Source organism: Mytilus californianus, unplaced genomic scaffold (genome assembly GCF_021869535.1).
Source record: "Mytilus californianus isolate M0D057914Y unplaced genomic scaffold, xbMytCali1.0.p SCAF_7, whole genome shotgun sequence".
In the NCBI taxonomy this organism is placed as follows: Eukaryota; Metazoa; Mollusca; class Bivalvia; order Mytilida; family Mytilidae; genus Mytilus; species Mytilus californianus.
This window is the reverse complement of record NW_026262723.1, coordinates 110,958,966-110,983,997: the sequence shown is the minus strand read 5'-3', so window position 1 is coordinate 110,983,997 and position 25,032 is coordinate 110,958,966. Positions and strand designations below refer to the sequence as shown.

The 25,032-nt window shown below is 32.3% G+C and overlaps 2 protein-coding genes across 2 annotated transcripts in view; one reads left to right on the top strand and one right to left on the bottom strand.

Moving 5' to 3' along the window:
• The window catches only part of LOC127710028 (katanin-interacting protein-like), a 61,461-nt gene extending 51,183 nt beyond the window's left edge, over nt 1-10,278 (bottom strand). Inside the window, exons 1-10 of the mRNA XM_052215749.1 lie at nt 10,184-10,278; nt 8,489-8,606; nt 6,517-6,701; nt 5,695-5,880; nt 5,075-5,157; nt 4,240-4,452; nt 3,138-3,203; nt 1,561-1,720; nt 1,165-1,305; nt 438-607 (exon numbers count right to left, since the gene is read on the bottom strand). Of these exons, the coding sequence (XP_052071709.1) occupies nt 438-607; nt 1,165-1,305; nt 1,561-1,720; nt 3,138-3,203; nt 4,240-4,452; nt 5,075-5,157; nt 5,695-5,880; nt 6,517-6,701; nt 8,489-8,606; nt 10,184-10,190 (1,329 nt within the window). The 5' untranslated portion in view covers nt 10,191-10,278. The remainder of the gene's footprint in view (nt 1-437; nt 608-1,164; nt 1,306-1,560; nt 1,721-3,137; nt 3,204-4,239; nt 4,453-5,074; nt 5,158-5,694; nt 5,881-6,516; nt 6,702-8,488; nt 8,607-10,183) is intronic.
• A 103-nt stretch (nt 10,279-10,381) lies between these two features.
• LOC127710035 (tRNA-splicing endonuclease subunit Sen54-like) lies at nt 10,382-24,416 on the top strand. The gene is made up of 9 exons (XM_052215757.1): nt 10,382-10,509; nt 13,428-13,592; nt 17,709-17,772; nt 18,230-18,313; nt 18,420-18,568; nt 19,091-19,998; nt 20,218-20,272; nt 21,746-21,859; nt 24,236-24,416. The coding sequence occupies exons 1-9, from the start codon at nt 10,433-10,435 to the stop codon at nt 24,381-24,383; spliced, it is 1,764 nt and encodes a 587-aa protein (XP_052071717.1). The 5' UTR covers nt 10,382-10,432; the 3' UTR covers nt 24,384-24,416.
• The last annotated feature ends 616 nt before the right edge of the window (nt 24,417-25,032 follow it).

Sequence of the window (25,032 nt, the reverse complement as noted above, 5' to 3'; positions counted from 1 at the left end):
CAATATGTCAAATCATTCCATTATACAGTAGCTGAGTTATATTTAAATAAAGTTACTGACTAACATGTAAATTTCATTGTACCCTCAAATTTTATGAAAGGGGGTACAATTCAAAAAAAAGTTTATATCAGTGAGAAACTAAGCGGCATAAAAACTAAAATAAATTTTGTTACAATATAAGGCCTTCCTCTAACATCATATTGTAAGTAAAGGTGAAAAATAGCTATGTGAATCTTGTATCTATTAAGCCCAAAAGTTAACTGAAAATAAACCTCAAAATGGCAACATAGTAAGATTTATCTGGGCAGTATACATGCTGTTCTAACCATTTCTGAATTTTTTTCTTATTCCAAGTTACTACTACCAATTTATCTGGTGGAGGAGGGAGGGGGTGTATTTCTGACTTTGATGCTTTCACCTTCTCAGTTACTACTTACAGATCTATCAGGTGTAGAGGGAGTATTTCTAATTAATTTTGATGCTTTTTCATTCTCTGCTTTTAATGCTGCCATAACAGCTGAAGCCTCCTCATTAGTATCAACTTTCTCAGGTTGATTACGTCTGTTGGCTGATAAAGGACGTTCTTGTTTGGACCTCGAGGGCACATCTATAGAAAAAAAGTCAAATCATTTATACATTTACCTAATAATTTTAAAGAAAGGAAACTAGTGAGACTAAAAGGAACCTGAAAAGTTCAACTAACAGCCATCATGAACTGTTGTAAATCCTTTGTATGTTATATTGTTAGTGTATGTGGCCATGTTGGTTTGTTGACGGCATCACCATAATGTTTATACCTTAAAGCCTTCTTAAGACTTAAACTAGAACAGAAATTTCCTTTAAAATGTAATCAAATGTGGTTTACATAGACAATTAGAATAGATTAATTGTACTGCAGCTTTAAATGACATGCCAGTAGGAATTAGACCTGTATTTTTGTCAAATATATATATAATCTAAAAATAACAAGGATGGGATCTGAAAATAATGATCCTCTACATCTAAATTTGAGAAATATACAGTGTCAGCCTTTGACATTTGACCTCTTGGACTAGCAAGAATAGCACCTTTCATTATACATATGTATTATCTGTCCTATAATAAACAGTCAATCTTTGACTTTTGAGGACTAGCAGGAATTTTCCTTAGTAAAAAAATACTTACTGGCCTGTAATACACTGTCAACCTTTGACTTTTGACCTCTAGGGCTAGAAGGGATTGGATCTTTGCGATGTGGTCTGTAACCATTTGTGTCATCATCAATATCTTTCTTCCTTGCTGCTGATAAATTATGCTGCACTTTCTCTACAATATATAGTTTCCTTAGAATAAGCAGTGTTTTGAGTTTTTTTTATGCTGGATAGTTAAATTTTTAGATTTTTTACTACGTGTTCTGTTTGATGTTGTCTCAAGACCATCTACCCTAAATCCTCTTATCTTTTAACTGTTTCTGTTGATACACATAACTTTGGAACTATTATACTGGCAAGTTTATATTAACTTCTTTGCTGAGGTACAGCTAACTCTAGAATGATTATATCTAGGTTTATATATACTAACTTGTTTGTTGAGGTAAAGCTAACTCTAGTACAATAGTATCTGTAGGTTTGAAAACAGGTGCTTTCTTCTCCTCAACACTCTCTGTAGCTGGAACAAGGTCCTCCATTATATCTTCATCTTCTTCAGGAATAGGAGATTCTCTGTCAGATAGTTCTTCTTCCTGTAACAATTATTATATATTAATATTTTCTTTGAGGATAAAAGATGCTGAGACAGCTGATTATTCTTGTAATTGCCCTTTTAGTACAAACTATGTTATTGGTTACTGGTATTGGTGACAATAAGGGCACCTGGTTTTAGTGCTTGTTTAGGGTCATTATATGGATACATGTAACTTTTTCTAAAAATAGATTGTAATGGTATCTTTTTCTTTAAAAAGCTGCTGGTAGTAATTTTGGATGTACCGCTAACTAAACAAATATATTACACATAATCAAAGTGTTTTAGAGCATTTAGGGGTCAAGAATGCTTTCATTTTTCCATTATTATCTGATGTGCATTGTACTGAGCAAAGAAACTTATTTAGGCAATATTTTGAATTGATTTATCTCCCTTTGTCTCTATTGGAGGTAGAACAGAGACTCATACAGTTTAAGCCTTCTATTAGTAGTTTCAAAAGGACTTTTTGTCTAAATGTAGGATCCACAAACATAAAATAATATATCATGTGTTTTTATGGTAAAACTCTTAATGTAAAACATATCAAATCACCCAAAACATGTTCATTAAATGTATGTCTGATAAGTTATGTCACTTCTACTCATGCCTCTATTAAGCAATCACAAAATTTTTAACTGATGTCATGCTTTTAAAAATGATAAGTAATATTTTAATACACGAACATTACACAATTTAATAGGAAAAGAATTTAACTTGATATCATTCATTTCACATTCAGACATTATAAAGTACTTATTTAAAATTCACACACATTCACAGATTCATGCATTTTAGTTATATTAAGATTCAGCTCTTGTCTTAATATATTTAAATGGCTGAGGAATACACTATTAACGCATGCAAGGTACCCAAGAAAGGCACTTTCAAAACTCCTGGCACTGGTGGTTGTAACAAAATTTCATTTTCAGTATAAACCTATACTGTTTTTATAAATTGTTTTCTATTTTAATAGTGACTTTCCTAAATACCACATGTATCTAAATAAAACATGTAAATCACATCAACACATGCTCTGAACAAATAGCATGGAAGGTAAAGAAAACACTAATAACCTGACTGGAATATTCTATTTCTTCTATAATTTCTGCTTCTTCAAAACCCTTCAAATGTAAAGTATGCTACTCTATTTTCAAGTCAGATTAAAAAACATAAAGACAATATTTAGATCTTCCTGTAATTTAAAAAACAACTGATATCAACTACAACTTTAAGTATTCATGTATCTAAAGGGGTTTCTAATTAATATAACATAACATTGATGATGATTGAAAAACATTGTTTTAATATATTAAGAGAACATTTAATTATTTTTCATACACTGGCCTTAGTTTCTTAACTCTAAAATGTCCAATGTACGTGTTAAGACATGTAAGAAAAGGTTAAACTTTGTAACTTACAGAGCTGACTTCTTTGGCAAGACTTTCTCTGATGCTGGCATTCATACATAAACTCTGTCGCAGTTTCTGTAAAATTAACAATGGAATAATATCTGATCAATTGTCATTTCTCGGTACCAAAAAGAAATTTGTTTCTCAAAGACTGATAAAATTTAAAGTAGAAGATATCTTAATAAGATCATGCTTCCCTTTCTATGATAACTATTCAGCTTCTTGATCACCGATACAAACAGGAGCAACAGACTTGTCCAATAAAAAAATTCAATTAGCACTTTTTGAGTCTTGTACTGAACTATATTTACTCTTATCTAAACAATAACAAAATTGCTTGAAACTGAAATAACTTAATACATATATTTTGTAGCTGCAGGAATTTAAGCTCTTATGATACATGAGATCATTTTTGGATAATCCGCAGACAGCAAATTAACAAAAAAATACCCCAAGGCCCATAAGAGCTACAGTTATGCAGCTATGTATTTTGCTGCCAACTGATATCCATTTTAACAAGGTTTGAGTGTCTTATATTATAATCTTTTTTGAAAATACACATACCTGCCAACTTTTGGAAGTCCCCATGGGGGTTTTAGTGCGCGACAACAATTCTTTGCGACATATTTTGCGCGTGCTGTTTTGTGGTCTAGAAAAAATGTCATATTTGTATGATGAGCTTACAAGCCTTTTTCTTAAGTTTATTAGCATGATTCTAGTTATTATTAATATATCAGTAGAAAAGATGAATCTGTAGCTAGAAGACCAGGATTTATTTTCTTGTGTTAGGATATTAAATGATTGTTCAAAATCTAGCATGTTAGAATAATCTTAAGAGAAAACGTTTTTGATTGGCTTATTAATTTGATCATGAGAAACACAGAATTTGATTGGCTGATCACGATTGTCTTCCCTTGGGAACAGTTCAATATCGGGAACAATCATATTTTTCGTGTAGATTTTTACAAAATCGTGTTTTAGAGGTTTTTTCACGATCCCGATCGTGCAATCGTGACAAAGGGTCAAAATCGTGTAGTACACGCCTCAATCGTGAAAGTTGGTAGGTATGAATACAGAGACTGTTGATGTGTATATTTGATAATTATAGTACCTTGACATCAGAAATACTAAGTTCTAATTTCTCATTTCTCCCTTCCTCCTTTGCTAAAGGTTTTCCTTTCTTCTTTATACCCTCGTTAATTGCAGCTGTGTTTTTCTTTGGAGGCGACTTAAATTTATTGAATCTGTTATGTCTGGAAGCATCTATCTCAATATCGCTGTCCGAATCATCATCTGATAAATACTGAGACATACTAGCTCTCATCTGAAAAAAAAAAAATCAAAAGTGTAAATTTGATATACTTCAATGAAATTTTACTGTTGTGAGTGGAGAAATGTTATTTGAAAGAAATGCAGTGGTAGAATAAATTAAATAAATTTAGAAGATATAAACATGGGCAATACTTTGCAGTACTCTGGATTTAATAGTATTTAGATCTTTTTCAAGATTTTTAAAAGGCTTGTATATTTCGTTTTCTGGATGGTAAAATTATTATAATTGCATTAAGCCAGAACCAGTTGATTTTATCAAAAAACACCCATAATTCTGATATTAATTCAAAATATTTGAATCAATTAGGTTGTCACCACATTGAATATTACATTAATCTATGAAGACCAACAACTTAATTATTGTTGAGAATACCACGGTAGTTTAAACATCACATTTTACCTATTGTATCTAGAGTTGTCAGTGCGGTACATAGCTTTAGCACTCAGAAATATATACGAAGTAAACGTTAAACAGTATAGTTGTGTTCTTTCTATATTACGATAGTTGATTTAGCCTCGACAATTATACCAGAGAACAGATCATTTTAATCTATAAAACTGTTTCAGATATCAAATACATCACCATTACCATAGCAATAATAGTTATACTTCACCTGCTGTTCATCATCAGAATCGTCATAATCATCATCATCATCCTCATCTTCAAAATCATCCTCATAATTTCCAGTTATCATTTCTGTAAAATACAACATTTTCAATATATCTATCAGTTATCTCCCCTACTAAAATTTTCTTTGAATCAAACAATGAAAAATCTTACACTTTTCATAATCCTTGTCAGTGCTTATTTTTTTGTCATTTAGGCAATTTTGTATTGCGGAAGGATCTTGGATAGTCCCGATTAAATTTGGCAATACAAAGCTTGACTCTTTTATCTATTGTTAAAGACCATATCTTAACCTTTACACCATTTTGTTTTTGTGTTGTTGGGTGGCTGTTACCTTGTGCATGATGACAAAAAAAATACATCCTCTTGCTCTCCGATACCCAATTCCAGCTCTTTCTTGGCTTTATTTCATTTCTTATCCTGTATTAAAAAATCCTAATATAAACTACTTCTCTTCTTTACCAGATGCCTGGTTGCCTGTTAAAAAAACCCATTATGATTCTCTTTCTTCACCAGCCCATACTCAAAAAGATACATTTGATTGCTTCTTATGTAAACAAGTACAATTTAACACTAAAAATCCCATTCTGACTATTTTGTCTATACCTGGTGCTTTTATTCTCCTATTTTCTCCTCTCTCTGTCTTTATTTCTACAGATGCTGCCTGCCAGTTTCGTCTTCTCTCTCTAGCTGGGGCTGTTTTAGCTCGGTTTCTTTCTGCCATCTTTTGTCTTTCCATCTGTGATATTGCGTTAAGGTCTTCTAGATTCAAAACCCTTTTGTTACTTACATCTGAAAACATTAAAAATGCATTACCTATGGCTTAGATGTCATTGATGGGAGGCTATTATTATTGATTTTGACTAAAAAGGAACAAATCATTAATTAACCAAATGCAGTATGAAATTTTTTTAATTTTATTAGGACAGAATTTAGGAGCAAATTACTTGAAATAGAGATAGATATCAAAACACAAGACACTTTAAAACTGAAAAGAGATAAATGTATGAATCAGAAAATCAGAAAATGTCTTAATGGAATAAAACATACTCAAGTCTACAAATTTCTGTTGAAAATTTACAACTGTGTACGATTTACCATGTTTTTACTATTGTGATAAAATGTAACAGGATAAACATCTCATTCATTTGAACATCTAATTAAACATTTTATGGAATTAAGTCTATGACATTTACAGAAACTAAGGCCACACAAAACAAAATTTCAAATGATGCAGTAGTATTATATATTTTAAAACTATTTGTGTGGTATAACATTTACGGGAGAACATTGTAAACAATTATATCACTGCCATGCAATTCTCTTACTACTTAATAAAAATTTGTAATGCTGAAATTTCATGCAGCTAGTTAGTGATTGATATTGAAAGACCTACAATGCAAGTTCACACATGATTGAGTTGCATACCTCCTGCAGTTTTTAGTCTACCCGAGGTAGGTCTGTCATCTTGAGGAGTTTCTTGATGTGCGTGTGATTTCTGTTTTTTAGCCAACATCTCTGTGTTAGCTCCATTTACATAGATAGAAAATCCCTGTTCCTTTCTTTCAATGTCAATCTGCTTCTTAGATTTCTTTCTCAGTCTCTTAAGCAATCTTAAAAAAGTGCATATAGAATCTAAAATAATCCTTGCTGTCCATGAGTGGCTTTTCTAGTTTTTAACAAACATTGTACAGACATAAGTCTATTACCGAAAACCTTTTGTTAACCACTTGATTTCTTGGTTTTCTTTGTGTTGTAGGATTGCCGTCTCATTGATGTATATATCATATCTCATGATGACTAAATAATCAAACCTCATTTGACATTCAAATTCAGTAACTAAATCATTTCAAGTTCAGGCCTCGACAATAACGCTTGTCCGATTGTCCGGTACCAGAGGAAAAAAAGGTCGGACAAGTAAAAGCTATATCAAGCTTGTCCGACGGGACAAGTAAAATTATTCTGCAGAAAATAAATTTAATCCAACTTTGATGAACAAAGTAATTATAAACAAAAAACAAGAAAAGAAGATAAAAACAAGTATTAATTTGACATATTTACTTGCAATCTATACTTTAAAACTGATTTTTTTGTCAGGTACTTTTTAAGAGGTTAAAGGCATACTTTTCTCGGAAACCAGTCTTACTGATCCGAATCAGCGATGTGCTTTGTAGATAAGGTAACTTTTCAAGACAGTTCGTCACCAGCTCGGAAATGATTCCGCTCCAAATTTAATAGACAGTTTGGCACCGTAGGAGACATATTTAATAGACATGATTAATAGACAGTCTGGCAATGTAGAAGACATTTCGGGACCAAGACAAATCAGTACCTCGTTTTCCGACCTTATTCTGTTGCTTTATAATAAATATCATACGGTAATTTTTTTATCAAATAATATTTTTTAAATAAAAATGAAGAAATTATGTACCATAAAATTCACAAAATCATATTTGATCATATGTAGAAAAAAACAATACATGCAATACGGTGACATATAGTTGTTAATTTCTGTGTCATTTGGTCTCTTGCAGAGAGTTGTCTCATTGGCAATCATACCTCATCTTCTTTTTTTCATTGATTGCATTTGAAAAACTTTTTTCAACTTAAAAACCAAGATACAAATCCAATGAGTGTACATTGACAGGCCTATCAGACGGTGTCTCATGTGCAGAGTCTGATGAGACTTTGGCATTGAAGAAAGCTAGAACCTAAGTCCTGTGACATGACTAGATTCAGTTGTTCTCAACTCATATTTTTGAAAAGTATTTCAAAAGATATAAATCAAATTCTGTTCTATTATTTTAATTCATTTTGTTCCTTGAATCAACTTAAAATGCAAAAAAGGTTATTATTAAGATTTTTTTTGGACAAGTTACAATTTCATTCGGACAAGTAAGTTTTGGTATGTACTTGTCCTACTGGACAAGTTGAAAAAAAAGTTATTGTAGAGGCCTGAAGTTGTAAATGAAAATTTGTTTTCTCTCTAATAATTAATATCATCATGGGGAAGAGCTGCAATCAAATATTGAATGATGGAACTAAAACCCCTGAGAATACCATCTGCCTAGTAGTTAGTGCTTCAGTATTCCCATGATTCAAACCATATATTTGTCTGTATATTTCCAGTTCATAAAATTATTTTATGTAATTAAATTATGGTTTATAACAACAGGCATAGTTGATGTTAGAGGATTTTTGCAGATCTGTTTAGGTCTTTGGTTTTAATGGCTGTCCAACATATTTTATCTTGGCTATGCAAACTTTTGGTGTATAGCGTACCTGATGAAGGTTTTTATAGAAGTATAAGTTATTCAATGCAAATTAAACCATGCTTTTTTCTTCTTTTTTTTACAAAGCACAAACGCCCAAAGAAAACTGGTGCTGATATTTAATTTACCTGTTTCTTTCCTGAAGTAGAACTAAATACTCTTCATAACCTGGAAGAACTTCTTGCATTGCTTCTGCCTTTAGATTTCTCTTTGCTGCATCATCTGGTGACTTTTTCTTGGAATAACCTACAAAATGAATATTTTAACTCTCAAAAGATTACAAAATAGAACACATAAGTCTTAAACTCAAACTTACAAAGTTGATTTATACCTTATTTTTGCTGGTCTAAAGTGTAATTATTTTACAATTTTGCCTAACGCATCAAAAATCCAGATGTAAACTCTGCTAGGGTTTGCATAATTTTCATCTAAAAAAGATTGTGGTTTAGATGGTAATTTTGACTGGTCTGTTTTCCAAAACACAAACAATATTCCATCATAAAAGTGGAATGATGTATAATTAATATTGATCAGCAAATAGGTAACGCCTCCAACATATTAATTTATAGCTTGATAGAGATTATATAGAGCTATATAAACTATTGGGTTCTACAACACTTGACCTGTACATGTCATAAAACAATCAATTTTGCACTATGAGGTGGGACAATGACTGTTACGTAAACATTTACTGGAATGTCTCTGATATCAAATTATGGCAGCAAATATTAAAAATTCGTAAGGGTTCCGTGGAACCCAGTGTCTCGCCTACTTTTTCTGTTAATCGCAGGCTCAACAAAAATGAGGAAGTAAATCAATAAAAATATTCCTCTTGATACTGTCTTTTGATTGTAAGAAGCTTCTGTCCAAGTTTGGTAAAAATCCAGGATAGTTTATTATGAACCTATTAAATGTTTAAAAACTTTAACTGCAGACTGAATGTAATGTTAACTGGAAGAAAACAAAAATTCCTTCTGGATACTACCATTTGATCATAAACAAGCTTCTGTCCAAGTTTGGTACAAATCCAGGATAGTTTAAGAAAGTTATTTAAATTTTAAAAACTTTAACCACAGAGTGAATGTGTTGCTTCCTGGCAGAAAATCTAAGTCCATTTAAAAGTAAAATAAGGAAAAATTGGATTTATTTTTTTACAAAATTTACTTCTGGATACTATCTTATGATCAACCTGTACCTGATTAGTGATCTGTAGCCAGATATTCCTCAGGGCTTTAAAACTGTAATAAGGAGGACAATTTGGATTATAATACAATAAGGGTTTTGCAATTAAATGCAATTGATTATAATTGCTTACAAAAACGGCCGCAGCTAGCAAAACGAAAACAAATCTTGAAATCACCTTTTGATCATAGTGCAGTTGTTTAACAACGGTGGGGATCATTTGACGATGGCAGAAGATAATTCAACAATGGCGGGGATTATTTAACGATGGCAGAGGATAATTTAACGATGGCAGTGCGCCATTATAAAACAGGTCATGGAGATCCCTGCACGATCTGGGAATATACGACACTTGACCCTGAGAAGTTGAAACACTTCAACTGATGATGTCATACAACAATCATTTTTCCTTTGTGTTTTGTTATTCCATATTGTTTCCTGTCAAGCAAGCAAAGTTAGAATGTCAGTTGGTGTGACACCAGTATGAGATAACAGTCAAGTTTGTTCAGCTTTGACATTTGATTTAGTGAAGAAAACATATTTTAAAAGAAGATCTGATGATTTCTATTATTTCAGTTTGGCTTTGCAATGAATTCGATGTATTAATTGCAAAAGAAGTCTTTCATGTAAGATTTACATACGATCCATTATGTTTGATTGGGAAAAGACTCTTTTTTCTCTTAGGGATAGAAACAAGTTGTTTGGATTAGTTTACATTCCTCCATGATAAACAATGCGCATGTGTAAAGAGTCTTTTTCACACCGACTATACTTTAATTATAGAAATTGCCCCCTACTAAAACACTCAATTGATTTTTAATAATTTCTGTTCAGAACGTCTCTGGGCTTTACTTTTTTTCCGGTAGAAAACCCCTGCACACATGTAGCAGATGACAAACCATGCAAGGATGGAAAAAAATACTGCACGTACAAAATCAAATCTTTACAACTGTGAAGTTCTGATCAGGTTTGCAACGACATAGAAAACCTCAAGAAAAAATAGAAAATTAAGCTTTTTTGACAACTAATCGAGTGTCAGGTGCTTTTAGTAAAATTTAGCTAATATCAATATTGAAGTAATGAAGAATGATATGCAATACAGTACTTCAGTATGTTGTCATTGTGACATTGATGTCACAATCTTGTCCTAAAACTTTCAATGAAATTATTGGGTGTTCATCTAGCTGCAGTACTGCATTCCCGATTTGCCAACTGAGTTTGTTCATCCATTTGGACTTGGTTGCATAGTTTTCTAAGTAGTTCATCCTATGTATTAGAAGCCCATCAACACTGAGGTGGTGAGTTGAACCCCTGCAGGTGGCAGGTGCGTTTGACTAGAATCTTAATTGACTGGGATTGTAAGTTTTTCTGCCAAAAGTCAGTGGTTCTCTCTGGGCACTCCAGCTTCCTCAGCTTATAAAAACTGACCGCCACGATATAGCCAAAAGTGGTGAAAGTGTCACGAAATAGAAGTTCCTACATTATATTAGTTCCAAATGGAATAAATATTCTGGAATATTATTTCCACTGGAATAAATATTACAATATATGTTCCTAACGGAATAAATGGTATAGAATATTTGTTCCTTCAGCAGTCAGGGGACTTATTGAAATAAGTGATTTTTAAATCACTTATATAAGTATCAAATTCGAAGTTTTGTCACAAATTGTGATTTTGTAGTTTTTCCAAAATTTTAAACACATATTGGTTTAGATAATATCTTTTCATTAGTAAAATTGAAAAAAAAGAACTTTTTGCTTCTTTTAAGCAGCAAGGTTTATGCCTTTGATGCAATCATTTAGCTGCAAATTCTATTTTAGTTGAAAAAATGCTATAAAAATGGCTTTACATAATGAAAGGATACTTTCTTAACAAATTTTTCCCAGCAGTGGGAGTATTTTTCCTGTAAAATTCAAGGTTTCATCTTATAGATTATGTAATAAAATTCTACTGTTCGCCATCAAAATTTCACTGTTCGGGGGTGTTGAAAATAGTGGGGGTTATTAAAATAATGATACTTAAAGAAGTGATTTTTTGGAAAAAAATTGAGGTATGATACTTAAACAAGTGATTTTTATGTCATTATCCTAGATTTAGTACAAGGTCATCACCTGACATGACCCGGTCATCCTATCAACACAGATGTTAGTTCTGATAATTTTAGCAACATAATTAGTCCCTGGATCATTAGTATTCTATATGTAAAGCTGCAATAAAATTAAATTACTTAGTCTAGTGATTAATTTGTACTACTTAAATAGGTGATTATTAAAGAAAGACAACTCTTACTTCCAACCTTTATGGACATAATGTTACTTGAATCAGTGATTTAGAAAATCACTCATTTAAGTAAGTCCCCTGACTGATCAGGAACAGATATTATGACATTGTTTATAACAAAGTTTCCAGTGGAACTTCTGTTAGGTGGAACAAATATACGCTGAAAAAGTATCATTGAACACCAACAATCAATAGTTCACTCATACATATAAAAATAAGGAGATGTGGTATTAATGCCTGTGAGACATTATTCTATCTGCATTAGTCCAAATGACGTGGATGTACATGTATGCAACTTAATGAATAAGTCAACTTACAGGTTTCAACAAATATTTATCATGGTATCTTGTGTCAATCAACAATTGTAATACGAGGCAGGGATAAACTGCACAAGATTCAAGTCTGTTAAATGACACCAGATTTATTTTCATTGTTTTGTTGTTATTATTATTTTTGGTGTAACTGCATGGAATAGATTTTCCTGAGTTCAGGGAATATCATGTAGATTAAGAAGAAATGCATTTCAAGCTCATATATTTTATTCTATGACAATAAAATTATATTAATAAACGGTAGCTATCAATTTTACAAGTTATTTGCATGTTTTAAAATATACTGTTAGACTGTTAGAACAATATCCATCCTTAAGAAAGTGAATTTATCATTCAATAGAGTTACGGACAATAATTTCTGTCTTATCCTCCAACTGAATTCCTGTTAAAAGTCTGATGTCACAATTTTCCGTTCAGCATGGGCCAGGCCATCATCAGAACGAGGGTGTCCTGGTTAGTCCTATCCGAAGTGGACCGGCAAACCCACATAACTCTATTGATTGATAAATTTACTTTCTTTATTTGAGATATTGTTCCAACTGTACATGTATTTAAAACATGTAAATAAAAAAAAATCCATTCCCCTTACATTGGTAAACAGATACAATGTATTCATGTACAAATTGGCTTCATGAGTTATGGTCCTTGATTGATATGAAAATAACACTTTATGTTGTTTCTGTGCAATAAGTTGAGATCCATTCAACCATTGCTTTTCAAATTGTTGACTGATGACAAAATATGGGTCAAGTTTAATATTGACAAATTTCACTCTGGCCATTCAGGAGTTATGGTCCTTTTATGCTTTAACAATGAATCTAATAAGTGTTGTAAAACCTGGTTTGCTGTCATTTTGACAGTCTCTTTTATTCCATTGATCAAGTTTAAAAGGTAGAGGATTGAGATCTCATAAAACTATTTCATCCCCCCCCCCCCCCCACATATGTTCATGTGCTTGTCCCAAGTTGAGAATGCTTTTTTATGCCCTTGCCGCTAGGCAAAGGGCGCATTAAGTGTTACCCTTGACTGACCGTCCCAAAAGTATTTTCACATATTATAAGCAAGTTTGAGTGGGGCATTCGTATCCTCAGACACATTCTTCTTTTATTTTTTATTTATTATGTTGACCTATAGACGTCATTTGGTTTCTGTTTAATTGACATACAATGTATATATATCACCTCCCCCTATGTTAATATAGAAGTTTGAAAAATGATAAACTGAAAAAGTATAGATATATTTTACCAATGGATTATTATGGTTTTTTTTTAGTGCACCTGAATTATTCAAATACAGAAAACAGACAGATAAATTTGTACCAACTGTTGGTGGCAGTAAGGATTTTGAACCTGATGGTAGTTGGCTTCAGACAAAAAAATTAGAGAAGTTTTATGAAGAGAGACTAGAACTGCTTTCTGAACAACGAGTAGAAAGATGGTAAGTTAAGAAACACAAATAATGTTACATAATAGATTGGTTACTATAGTTTCATAAAAATTAGACGTGTCAATGTTACATAAAAATATAACAAAAATGAAATATATACCACACTGAATGCATTCTGTATGATATACAGTCAGACAAAAGTTTTAAATCATCAAAGTGTATTAAATGAAAACTTGTGGGTTAATTGATTGAAATTTTGTTTGGAAAAAGGAAAACAAAAAAAAACGGAATAATTTGAATTTAACATTTTAAAGGTCTTAAATAACATTTTTCATATCTATGATTTCAAATTGATCAGCAATCCGATCAAATATATTGTGGGGGAAACAAATTTGATTTGTTCAAAGAAGGTTTCACAAAAAACAGGATTTCCTTCAGGAGAAAAACTAAATGGTTAATCATAATAGACTTTAAAATGTTGAATTGAAATAATGGATCTCTAAACCAAATTTGTGAAGGAAGATAATTTTGTTATGTTTCTTTATTATTTTACTTTAAAAACAGGATGCTAAATATAGTACGGTATTCTATAATTAAGATACAATTTGTTCAGGTTTTGCTCTATGCTCATTTTAACATGGGTAGGCATTAAATTTGTAAATAGCTTAATTTATACCAAGTGTAAGCAAGGTGTAAAATATTGAACAGAAAAATAATGTGTTTGAGGAATAATTGTGAACAATACCAGTTAAGAGACCTTAAATTTTTCAGAGCTGATAGGTGAGGGAGATTTGGTCTTTACTGGTATTTAAAAAAAAATCCCTTTAAAACATTATATATCTGTTTAATTACAACTAATATCTTACAAATTAAATTATTTATACAGGGAAAGGAGCAAACAGACAGAGAGCAGCATGCCTCTATATCACAAATTGACTATGAAATAAAATGTGCCAAGTTTGGTTAACTATAAAGGAGTAAGTCACAAAGGTTTATATTGGCCCTCAGAATTTGATGTTTTATTTAAATCAGGCCAAAATACTAAATATTTCACAAAGAAATAGTTGTGATATAACTTTTAGTACAAAATAGCTTCTATTTGGTACATCACATTAAAAATGATGAAAAAATGACCCCTCAAGTTGCATTATTTGTGTTGTAACGTCAGTTTTGGTAAAATTTTCAATAACTCTTAACAGTTTTTAACATAATCTACTTCTGCCACCCCTGATCCAGAGAGTGTTTGTGTCTAGGGATTCAATATCATCATTGTAAACTTTTGGCTACATAACATTTTGGATCCTAGGTTGCAGCCAAGGGTTTCCTTAAGCTTTTAGGTCTGAAAAATGATCAAAAATCATCGTTTTTTGACTATATATCCAAAATGTGCTGACTTTGAAGCCTAGAATGCACTCCAATGAAGACATTTGTTTAACCTGGTAGTAAGGCTTTTGAAATAGATCCATTTAAGAACCAAATTATGGCTGTTTGATATTTTATAATAAACTAATTATATACCAACTTAGATCATACTCAGATGGATACACTTCATTTTAACATGTAACTGTTTTAGAATTGAAAAAAACACTACTTACAAATAGGAGGAATGAGCATGGGCACCAAAATGGCTCCGGAATACGCGATACTTTTTATGGATAAACTCAAACAGAATTTCTTAAATACACAACAACGTAAACCACTAGTGTGGTTTAGATACATTGACAATATCTTGATGATTTGGCCCCACAGTCGCAAAGCATTAAATGCTTTCATGTCGGACCTTAAAAAATTTCACCACTCAATCAAATTTACAGTTGAATTTAGCGAGACATCGATACTGTTTTTAGACACGAGCATAATGATAGATGAAAAGGGAAATCTAACCACCACCTTGTACAAAAACCAACAGACGCAAACATGTACCTCCATTACCATTCATCCACCCGCAATCACAGAAAATAAGTATACCATACAGCCAAGCCATAAGCATTTGATGCAGCTACAGCCCATTAAATGATTTTCTTAAGCACGCACAAGGTATGAAGGAGAATTTCCTCAAAAGCGGTTATCTCGCAGAAATATTAGATAAGGCAATAAAAAAATCGAGTGAAAAAGATCGTAAAGAACTTTTTTTTCTCCAAAAAACAAACCGCAAGAAGAAAATATACAATTTATTATCACACACAATCCAAACAACCCACCCATAAGAGAAATCATCACAAAAATTAGAGAAATACTTGAACGGTCACCAGAAACATATAACATGTCCCGCATGAACTTTCAAGCAACCACACGCAGAACCACCAGCCTACGCCAGTTGTTAGTCAGCACAGACATAGAACCACCCAAAACATGTGGAACCAGCCCTGCCACATCTTCACAATGATGAAAACAACCACTCACATCACCAGCAATTCAAATAATAAAACAATAAAAATTAAAGAAAACATCACTTGCCTGACTAAAAGTACAATTTACATTTTATCACCTGCGAGAATTGTAAAAAACAGTAAATTGGCCAGACAGGAAACACAATGTGCGAACAATCCTATGGACACATGCAGGATATATAAAAAACAATAATTAATACAAACCAGATTTGAAACATTTCACCACTGTAAACCTCAATCCTGGTGACGTTAAAATCACTGGCATAAGAACAATGGCAGCCAACGTAAACAACAGATTGAGAACAGTGGAAGCATACTTTCATCATCTCAATATGCAATCACCATCTAAGGAATTAAAATAGCAAAAACAAAGACTACACCATGTAAACCACATAACCCAATTTCACTCAACTGCACAAGATGCAACAAGAAATACAGCAATGTAGGGAGCCTTCGCAGGCATTATACCTCGGTTCACATCCCGTCAGTAACACAAATTGTGACAATACATTTGTACATGGTGCAACAAGAAATTCATTAGGGGTGATTCCGCAAATAGACACATTTAACACAAAAGGAATAATAATAGAGGAAAAAACTCTGCGTGAATTAGCCAAAAAAGTAAGAGAATGGAAACCCCCAATAGAGGCAACCAGAAAAAAATCGACTGGACAAAACTGCCAGTTTTTCAGATAATTGCACAAGCAGATATCAAGGAAACTACTGACACAATAGATTTAGCAGCTGACCTATACATTAGCAGTGACAAAGATGAAAAAGAAGAAGAAACTCCTACAAACTTTATATACACCGCCACAAATTGGGAAACATCCGTAAAAATTATCAAAATATTCTCACTATCAATGTCTGGAGGAATATAGATACATCAGAGTCAAAATTATCAGCAATCTACAAAAATGTCAGTATAACCACTATAATTGGATGATTCCTTAGAGGAGATATTGCACTTCAATGACAATTTTTACAAATTTTCAATTTTTTGTCTAGCATCTCAAAATCTATGATAGAAAAGTAAAAACTGTAACCAGCACAAATGATCAGAAATACAAGATATACAAAAATATCAATCTGCCTTTTCCCTGTGTAATCCTATCAAAATATAAGAATTTCATAGAACTTGGTGTTCTTTACATTAAGTAAATTGGCTGGAATGTACAAAACTTTGATTTGAAATTAGATGATTACTAACTTTTGATAGACTGTTGTATACATATGTGGAGTTTGGTGTTGGAATTTGATGTGGTCTGTTGTACTGTACAACATACTCTTTTTTATATTTCATAAAGGGAAGGTGAAAGATACCAATGGACATTCAAACTCATAAGTCGAAAATAAACTGACAAAGCCATGGCAAAAAAAAAAGAAAAAGACCAAAGGACAAACAAAAGTAAACAAAACACAACATAGAAAACTGAGCAAAAAGAACCCCACCAAAAACCAAGGGTGTTCTCATGTGCTCCGACATTAGATGTAACGTTAACTCTACAGTTTGTGATTTATGATTTATCAATTATAATGACCAAAAAGTTCTGAAGTTTTATTGCAAAAATAGACTATATGATTACAAAAAGTATAAGGATACGAATACCGGTACAAGAGTAATCTCAAAACTTTGGAATACTTCTGCTCTGTTCTGACAAATACATTATGGAAATAATAATGATTAACACGTAGCTATGTAAAAATAGGATAAAATAAACAAAACAATGTCAGATTTAGCAAATACTGTAATATTTATTGATTTTACTTTTTACAGCGGTAACTTAGTAACTGGAGACTGGGATCCTGAGAAAAAGTTGGTTCAACTTCACAAAGAATTGGTAAGATGATTACTAGGAATGAAGGGTATACTTCAACATGTTCAATGAGACAGCAACCAAACAATACAAAAAAAATCCAAAGATATCCTGTTAGATGAGGTTATATGAAATGATATTATTTCCAAAGAGCCATAATAATGTAAACTTTTCTATATTGATCAGCAAGAAGCTCAAAAAAGCAACTTAAAAAAAAAAAAAAAAAAAAAAAGAAACCTCAACATATCTTTATAAGAGTACTTGCAGTTACTACAAGCTAGTCCAAAGCTAATTACAGCAAGTAGATAAATCATGATTTCACTGACTAACAAAATAGCAATCAATACTCATCCAGTGAATTATTGTAAAGATGTCATAAACAATCTGAGAAAACCATAACCTTGTAAATAACCAATTCAACCAGTTTTAAATAACCAATTTCATTACTATTCCAAAAAAAGATTTGCATTTTTATTTTCAGGGTAAATTCTGGGTGTACATGGGTTTTGTAGATAAAAGCAGAAAATGGCTTTACCCAGAGGAAGCACTATTTCTGATGGAAACAGTAAGTTTATAATATAAATAGAAAATGTCATGTATTTTGTAATATCTCTTTCTGATACAGTGGTCAGTATGGAAAATGTTTTGCATTTTATAATCTGTTCTTTCAGAATACAATGGAAGTAAAGTATAAAGGATTACCATTGAGTATACAGCAGGCATACCAATGTTTCTTCAGTATTGAGGTTACATTAGAACAGTACCAAGTCTACACACATCTAAGAAGATTGGGATATGTACTTGTTAGACATCAGGGAAGGTAAAATGTTAATGTTATATCATAAAAATTATAATAGTAGTTTTGTACAAAGCTGTCATTATACATCTAGGGAATTCTTAGCTTGATTCATGCTATGCAATTTAAACTAAAAATTAAAAAAAAATATGAATGATCATTTAGTGATTTTGACTACATGGGACTACAAAGTGCTGAATGAACAAATTTATTACATTGGTTCTGAACATGTGGCCCAGATTTCATGCAATATTTATATCCCTCCACAAGTATGACAAGTTGCATTAGTTTGGGAAGGACAAGGTGTACCATCATCATTAGTTGCGTCTTTAATGGAGGCAATTTATTCCCCAAAAGATTTCAGTTGTAAGGACCTTTAAAATTTGATCATACTCAAGTTCAGCCTGGTGATCAGAAAAGAAATTATTACAAAAATTCTAAAAGTAGTTTTATATTATGGATTATTGACCTCATTTCTTAAAGGCCATATATAGAAAAATCATAGAAAGATATTAGTACATTTTTTGTTTTTCTTTGCTCCATTAGGTTGAATGTTACTGAATATGAAAAGAAAATCAAACTTGACCAGCATTTGAAAGCAGATAGAAGGAAAGATAAGAAAAGAAAAAATAGAAAAGAAAATGAAAGTAATGAAATAAAGAAAATCAAACTAAGCAATTCAGTTCAAGAGGAAACTGGTGATATGGAAGTAGTTGAAGAAACCAGTATAGTTGAGTCAATTGAACAAACTAGTTTTATGGAATTGGTTCAGGGAACCAGTCCAACTGAGGGTGGACAGAACAAAAAAGCAGGAGATCTTCGTGATGAAATGGACATAAATAATGATTCTACGGATCAAACCGAACGAATAAACAAAGAAGGAATTGAAACAAATAAAGAAGCAAAATATACCAGGTTAATTTCTGATAGTGTGTCTCAGGAAAGTAATACAGGTTTATGTGAGGCTGTTGGGAATTCCCATGTGAGCTATATCTCTTACAAAATGAAATCAAGACAGAAATGTTTAGATTCAGACATAAGTGTCAGTTTTGCACAGCCATCTTGGACCTCTGTGAAAACAATTTCTACAAATCAACCTATTGATTGGAATTTTTCTGAGATAATATTTCCAGATATAGGAAAAGACAAGGTTCTACATTTTAAAAAATACAACAAAAATCAGCAGTTATTTCCACATGGTATTCAGTTACAAGATAATTGTATTTTTGATTCAGAACAATATAATCTTAATTTGACTTCAAATAAACATAAGAAAGACGAAGAAAATTTTAACTTAGAATATTCTTTTGAACCCTCACATTGGAAAAAGAAACCAGTCACAGCCAAAAACTGGAAAGAGTACAAAGAAAATCAGGAGGAAGCTACACCTGTGTCACATTTGTGGAAAGGGGACGTAACTCCATTAGTAAAACCATGTTATTCTTCTAGTTTAGGTTGGTATTCATAAATATAGTCTCTGTAATAATCTTTTAAATTGTACATCTTACAATATAATTAAAAACTTTACATAATTTCAGTGGGTATTCAGTTAGTTTAAGATAACAACATATTATGCCATATATTTTGTAGGTTCTATAATTTACTTCATTTTTTTTAAATTATGTAAGGAATTATCTTTGCTTATATAGAATTTTGATTGGTATACTTTTCAGATTCAGTCATTGAGAAGTTACAAGTTGTGAAGAATTTATCATTTACATCACATATGTAAGTATTGTGTCATATGGATCATTTCTGTCGTCTTGCTTTGTCATTGATGCATCAAACTTTGCTAATCCTAAACTCATTGGAAATACACTGACAGATTATTCCACAGGGAATGAAGTTGTGCATCTTTTATTTTATTTTTTTATCTGTGTGATTTTGACAGTTTCCCATACCAAAACATTGACCAGATCATTTAGCTTATCTGGCTTGGTTAATCTGCAACACCTTAACAAGAGGCTTGACAGAATTCCACCAATCTTGCCCAGTTTTTCTACAGGTAATGAAGTGCACTTCTAATTTTAATTTTGATCTCAGTGATTTTCAAGTGTTTCTATACAAAAACATGGATGTCCCCATTTCTTTTTGTAATATTTGGAGATGTCAGATGACACACATCTTCCTTGGGACTCACAGATTTACCCATAAGATATAGTTTGTCTGTTTAATTGTATGAGGTATAAGTAACTGATTCTATTTAACTGTATGAGGTATCAGTCACTGATTCTATTTAATTGTATGAGGTATCAGTCAATGATTCTATTTAATTGTATGAGGTATCAGTCACTGATTCTATTTAATTGTATGAGGTATCAGTTAATGAGGTATCATTCAATGATTCTATTTAATTGTATGAGGTATCAGTCACTGATTCTATTTAATTGTATGAGGTATCAGTCAATGAGGTATCATTCAATGATTCTATTTAATTGTATGAGGTATCAGTCACTGATTCTATTTAATTGTATGAGGTATCAGTCACTGATTCTATTTAATTGTATGAGGTATCAGTTAATGAGGTATCATTCAATGATTCTATTTAATTGTATGAGGTATCAGTCACTGATTCTATTTAATTGTATGAGGTATCAGTCAATGAGGTATCATTCAATGATTCTATTTAATTGTATGAGGTATCAGTCACTGATTCTATTTAATTGTATGAGGTATCAGTCACTGATTCTATTTAATTGTATGAGGTATCAGTCACTGATTCTATTGTATGAGGTATCAGTCACTGATTCCTATTCTGTGCATTAAGTTAGTCATAGACATACAAAGATAGAACTGAGTTTATTGTTTCCACTATTATACATACCTTTGCCTGAAGTGAGGAGTAATTGTCAAATCAAACATTTAATCAATTATAAATCTCTGTAATTATAATTTTTAATTTTGATTGTCATTTGTTTGCTTAATTGGTCACTTTAAATTTATAGATAATTAAATGTATTCTATATTTTATTATGTATAAATGATACACATTTTAGGATTTAATGTAATTTCAAGATCAAAAGCACTAACTTAAAACTTGATCTTAGTAATATTGCAATCTGTTCTACCAAATTCTGATATATTTTAAATGATATTGTATCATTTGTTCTGTATGTTTCTGGAGGCAGGATATTAATTAATGTTCCAATGTGATTCACAAATTAAAAGAGATTATTTTCAATTATACAATTGCTATTTTAGGTCATCAAGTTTGAAAGATTTGCAGCACAAAGTAATATATGATGTCTATCTCCCTGATGCTAAATTCAAAAAGTCAAGTCCTGGTCTTCCACATCATAGGCTCTGTGTTTTAAGGTAAGGATTAAATCCAGACCTTGTTTTCCACATCATAGGCTCTATGTTCTAAGGTAAAGATTAAATCAAGACCTGGTCTGATTAAATCAAGACCTGGTCTGATTAAATCAAGACCTTGTTTTCCACATCATAGGCTCTGTGTTCTAAGGTAAAGATTAAATCAAGTCCTGGTCTTCCACATCATAGGCTCTATGTTCTAAGGTAAGGATTAAATCAAGACCTTGTTTTCCACATCATAGGCTATGTGGTTTAAGGTAAGGATTAAATTAAGATCTTGTTTTCCACATCATAGGCTCTGTTTTCTAAGGTAAAGATTAAATCAAGTCCTGGTCTTCCACATGATAGGCTCTGTGTTCTAAGGTAAAGATTAAATCAAGTCCTGGTCTTCCACATGATAGGCTATGTGTTCTAAGGTAAAGATTAAACCAAGACCTGGTCTTCCACATCATAGGCTATGTGTTCTAAGGTAAGGATTAAATCAAGTCCTGGTCTTCCACATCATAGGCTATGTGTTCTAAGGTAAAGATTAAATCAAGTCCTGGTCTTCCACATCATAGGCTCTATGTTCTAAGGTAAAGATTAAATCAAGTCCTGGTCTTCCATATCAAAGGCTCTGTGTTCTTAGGAAAGGATTAAATCAAGTCCTGGTCTTCCACATCATAGGCTCTATGTTCTAAGTTAAAGATTAAATCAAGTCCTTGTCTTCCACATCATAGGCTCTGTGTTTTAAGGTAAAGATTAAATCAAGTCCTGGTCTTCAGATGATAGGCTCTGTGTTCTAAGGTAAAGATAAAATCAAGTCCTGGTCTTCCACATCATAGGCTCTATGTTCTAAGGTAAAGATTAAATCAAGTCCTGGTCTTCCACATCATAGGCTCTGTGTTTTAAGGTAAAGATTAAATCAAGTCCTGGTCTTCACATGATAGGCTCTGTGTTTTAAGGTAAAGATTAAATCAAGTCCTGGTCCTCCACATCATAGGCTATGCATTCTAACGTAAAGATTAAATCAAGTCCTTGTCTTCCACACCATAGGCTCTATGTTCTTAGGTAAAGATTAGATCAAGTCCTGGTCTTCACATGATAGGCTCTCTAGTCGAAGGTAAAGATTAAATCAAGTCCTGGTCTTCCACATCATAGGCTCTATGTTCTAAGGTAAAGATTAAATCAAGTCCTGGTCTTCCACATCATGGGCTCTGTGTACTAAGGTAAAGATTAAATCAATTCCTGGTCTTCCACATCAGAGACACTCTGTTCTAAGGTAAGGATTAAATCAAGTCCTGGTCTTCCACATCATAGGTCCTATGTTCTGAGGTAAAGATTAAATCAAGTCCTGGTCTTCACATCATAGGCTCTCTAGTCGAAGGTAAAGATTAAATCAAGTCCTGGTCTTCCACATGATAGGCTCTGTGTTCTAAGGTAAAGATTAAATCAAGTCCTGGTCTTCCACATCATAGGCTCTGTGTTCTAAGGTAAAGATTAAATCAAGACCTGGTTTTCCACATCCTAGGCTCTCTGTTCTAAGGTAAAGATTAAATCAAGACCTTGTCTTCCACACCATAGGCTCTATGTTCTAAGGTAAAGATTAGATCAAGTCCTGGTCTTCACATGATAGGCTCTCTAGTCGAAGGTAAAGATTAAATCAAGTCCTGGTCTTCCACATCATAGGCTCTATGTTCTAAGGTAAAGATTAAATCAAGTCCTGGTCTTCCACATCATGGGCTCTGTGTACTAAGGTAAAGATTAAATCAATTCCTGGTCTTCCACATCAGAGACACTCTGTTCTAAGGTAAGGATTAAATCAAGTCCTGGTCTTCCACATCATAGGTCCTATGTTCTGAGGTAAAGATTAAATCAAGTCCTGGTCTTCACATCATAGGCTCTCTAGTCGAAGGTAAAGATTAAATCAAGTCCTGGTCTTCCACATGATAGGCTCTGTGTTCTAAGGTAAAGATTAAATCAAGTCCTGGTCTTCCACATCATAGGCTCTGTGTTCTAAGGTAAAGATTAAATCAAGACCTGGTTTTCCACATCCTAGGCTCTCTGTTCTAAGGTAAAGATTAAATCAAGACCTGGTCTTCCACATCATAGGCTCTCTGTTCTAAGGTAAAGATTAAATCAAGACCTGGTCTTACACTTCCTAGGCTCTCTGTTCTACATGTTCTAAGGTAAAGATTAAATCAAGTCGAGGATTGGTCTTCCACATCATAGACGATGTGGTCTAAGGTTTAAGGTTTTTTCACAAACTAATATATTTATAAGATAAATTTTAGAATTGTATTGTTTTTGATACCATCAATAGATCTATTATGATTATGAAGCCATTGTTATATCGTTATATTTATGAGGTAATTGAAAGATCTGTTGTTATATTTCCAGACATAGTGAACCATTGCCAGATTTACAGACATTAACAAGTCTCCATCACTACTACACAGATGGTATACCTATACAGTGGGCAGTGGTGGATAATGGAGATATAGCATTTTATGGATTTACAGATATAGAGATACCCGATATGTTGTGATTCAATAATAATAATAAACAAAATTGTAATTATGGAGTTTTTTGTTTGCAAGTAAAAATAAGAGAATATCAAATGAACTAAACATAAGGCATTAGCTAGGTATAGTCAAGAAAATTGATGTCAATATAACATGGCCACTTTTTTCTCAATTTTATTTTTGTCAATAGGAAAGGATAATCATATGAGAACGAGGAGATGAGGTACAAATGTATGATTGCCAATGAGACAACTATCCACAAGAGACCAAATGATGTGAATGAAAGCAATTAAAGGTATATGTAGGGCCTTCAATAATGAGTTAAACCTATACAGTATAGTTAATTAATAAAAGGCTCTGGCATGACAAAATGTGAAACAATTCAAACAAGAGAACCAACTTGGGACAGTAGTGTGACAGCACAACATAAGAAGAATGTTCTGTTCAATTATTCCAAATATGTTTGTTTCGTTGTGTTGATATTTTGGTTGATGGTACTATGCTTTTTGAGCTGCTAATAGGGCATCCGTTAGTTTGGTTGGTTATTGCAGTTGAATTGTTTATATAGTCAAATGGATTTTTCTTGAGGTTTTTTGTTAAACTTTCCTGATATTGTAAAATATTTAAAGTTTAGTCCTGCCCTTTCTTAGTTACAATCTCTATTTCAGTTTC

What these genes read in the sequence shown, in the direction of transcription:
- LOC127710035 (XM_052215757.1), top strand. Translation starts at nt 10,433, where the DNA reads ATGACAAACCATGCAAGGATGGAAAAAAATACTGCACGTACAAAATCA. An exon ending in CACTATTTCTGATGGAAACA is followed by an intron (nt 18,314 to 18,419) that starts GTAAGTTTATAA and finishes CTGTTCTTTCAG; the next exon opens with AATACAATGGAAGTAAAGTA. An exon ending in CATAGGCTCTGTGTTTTAAG is followed by an intron (nt 21,860 to 24,235) that starts GTAAGGATTAAA and finishes TTATATTTCCAG; the next exon opens with ACATAGTGAACCATTGCCAG.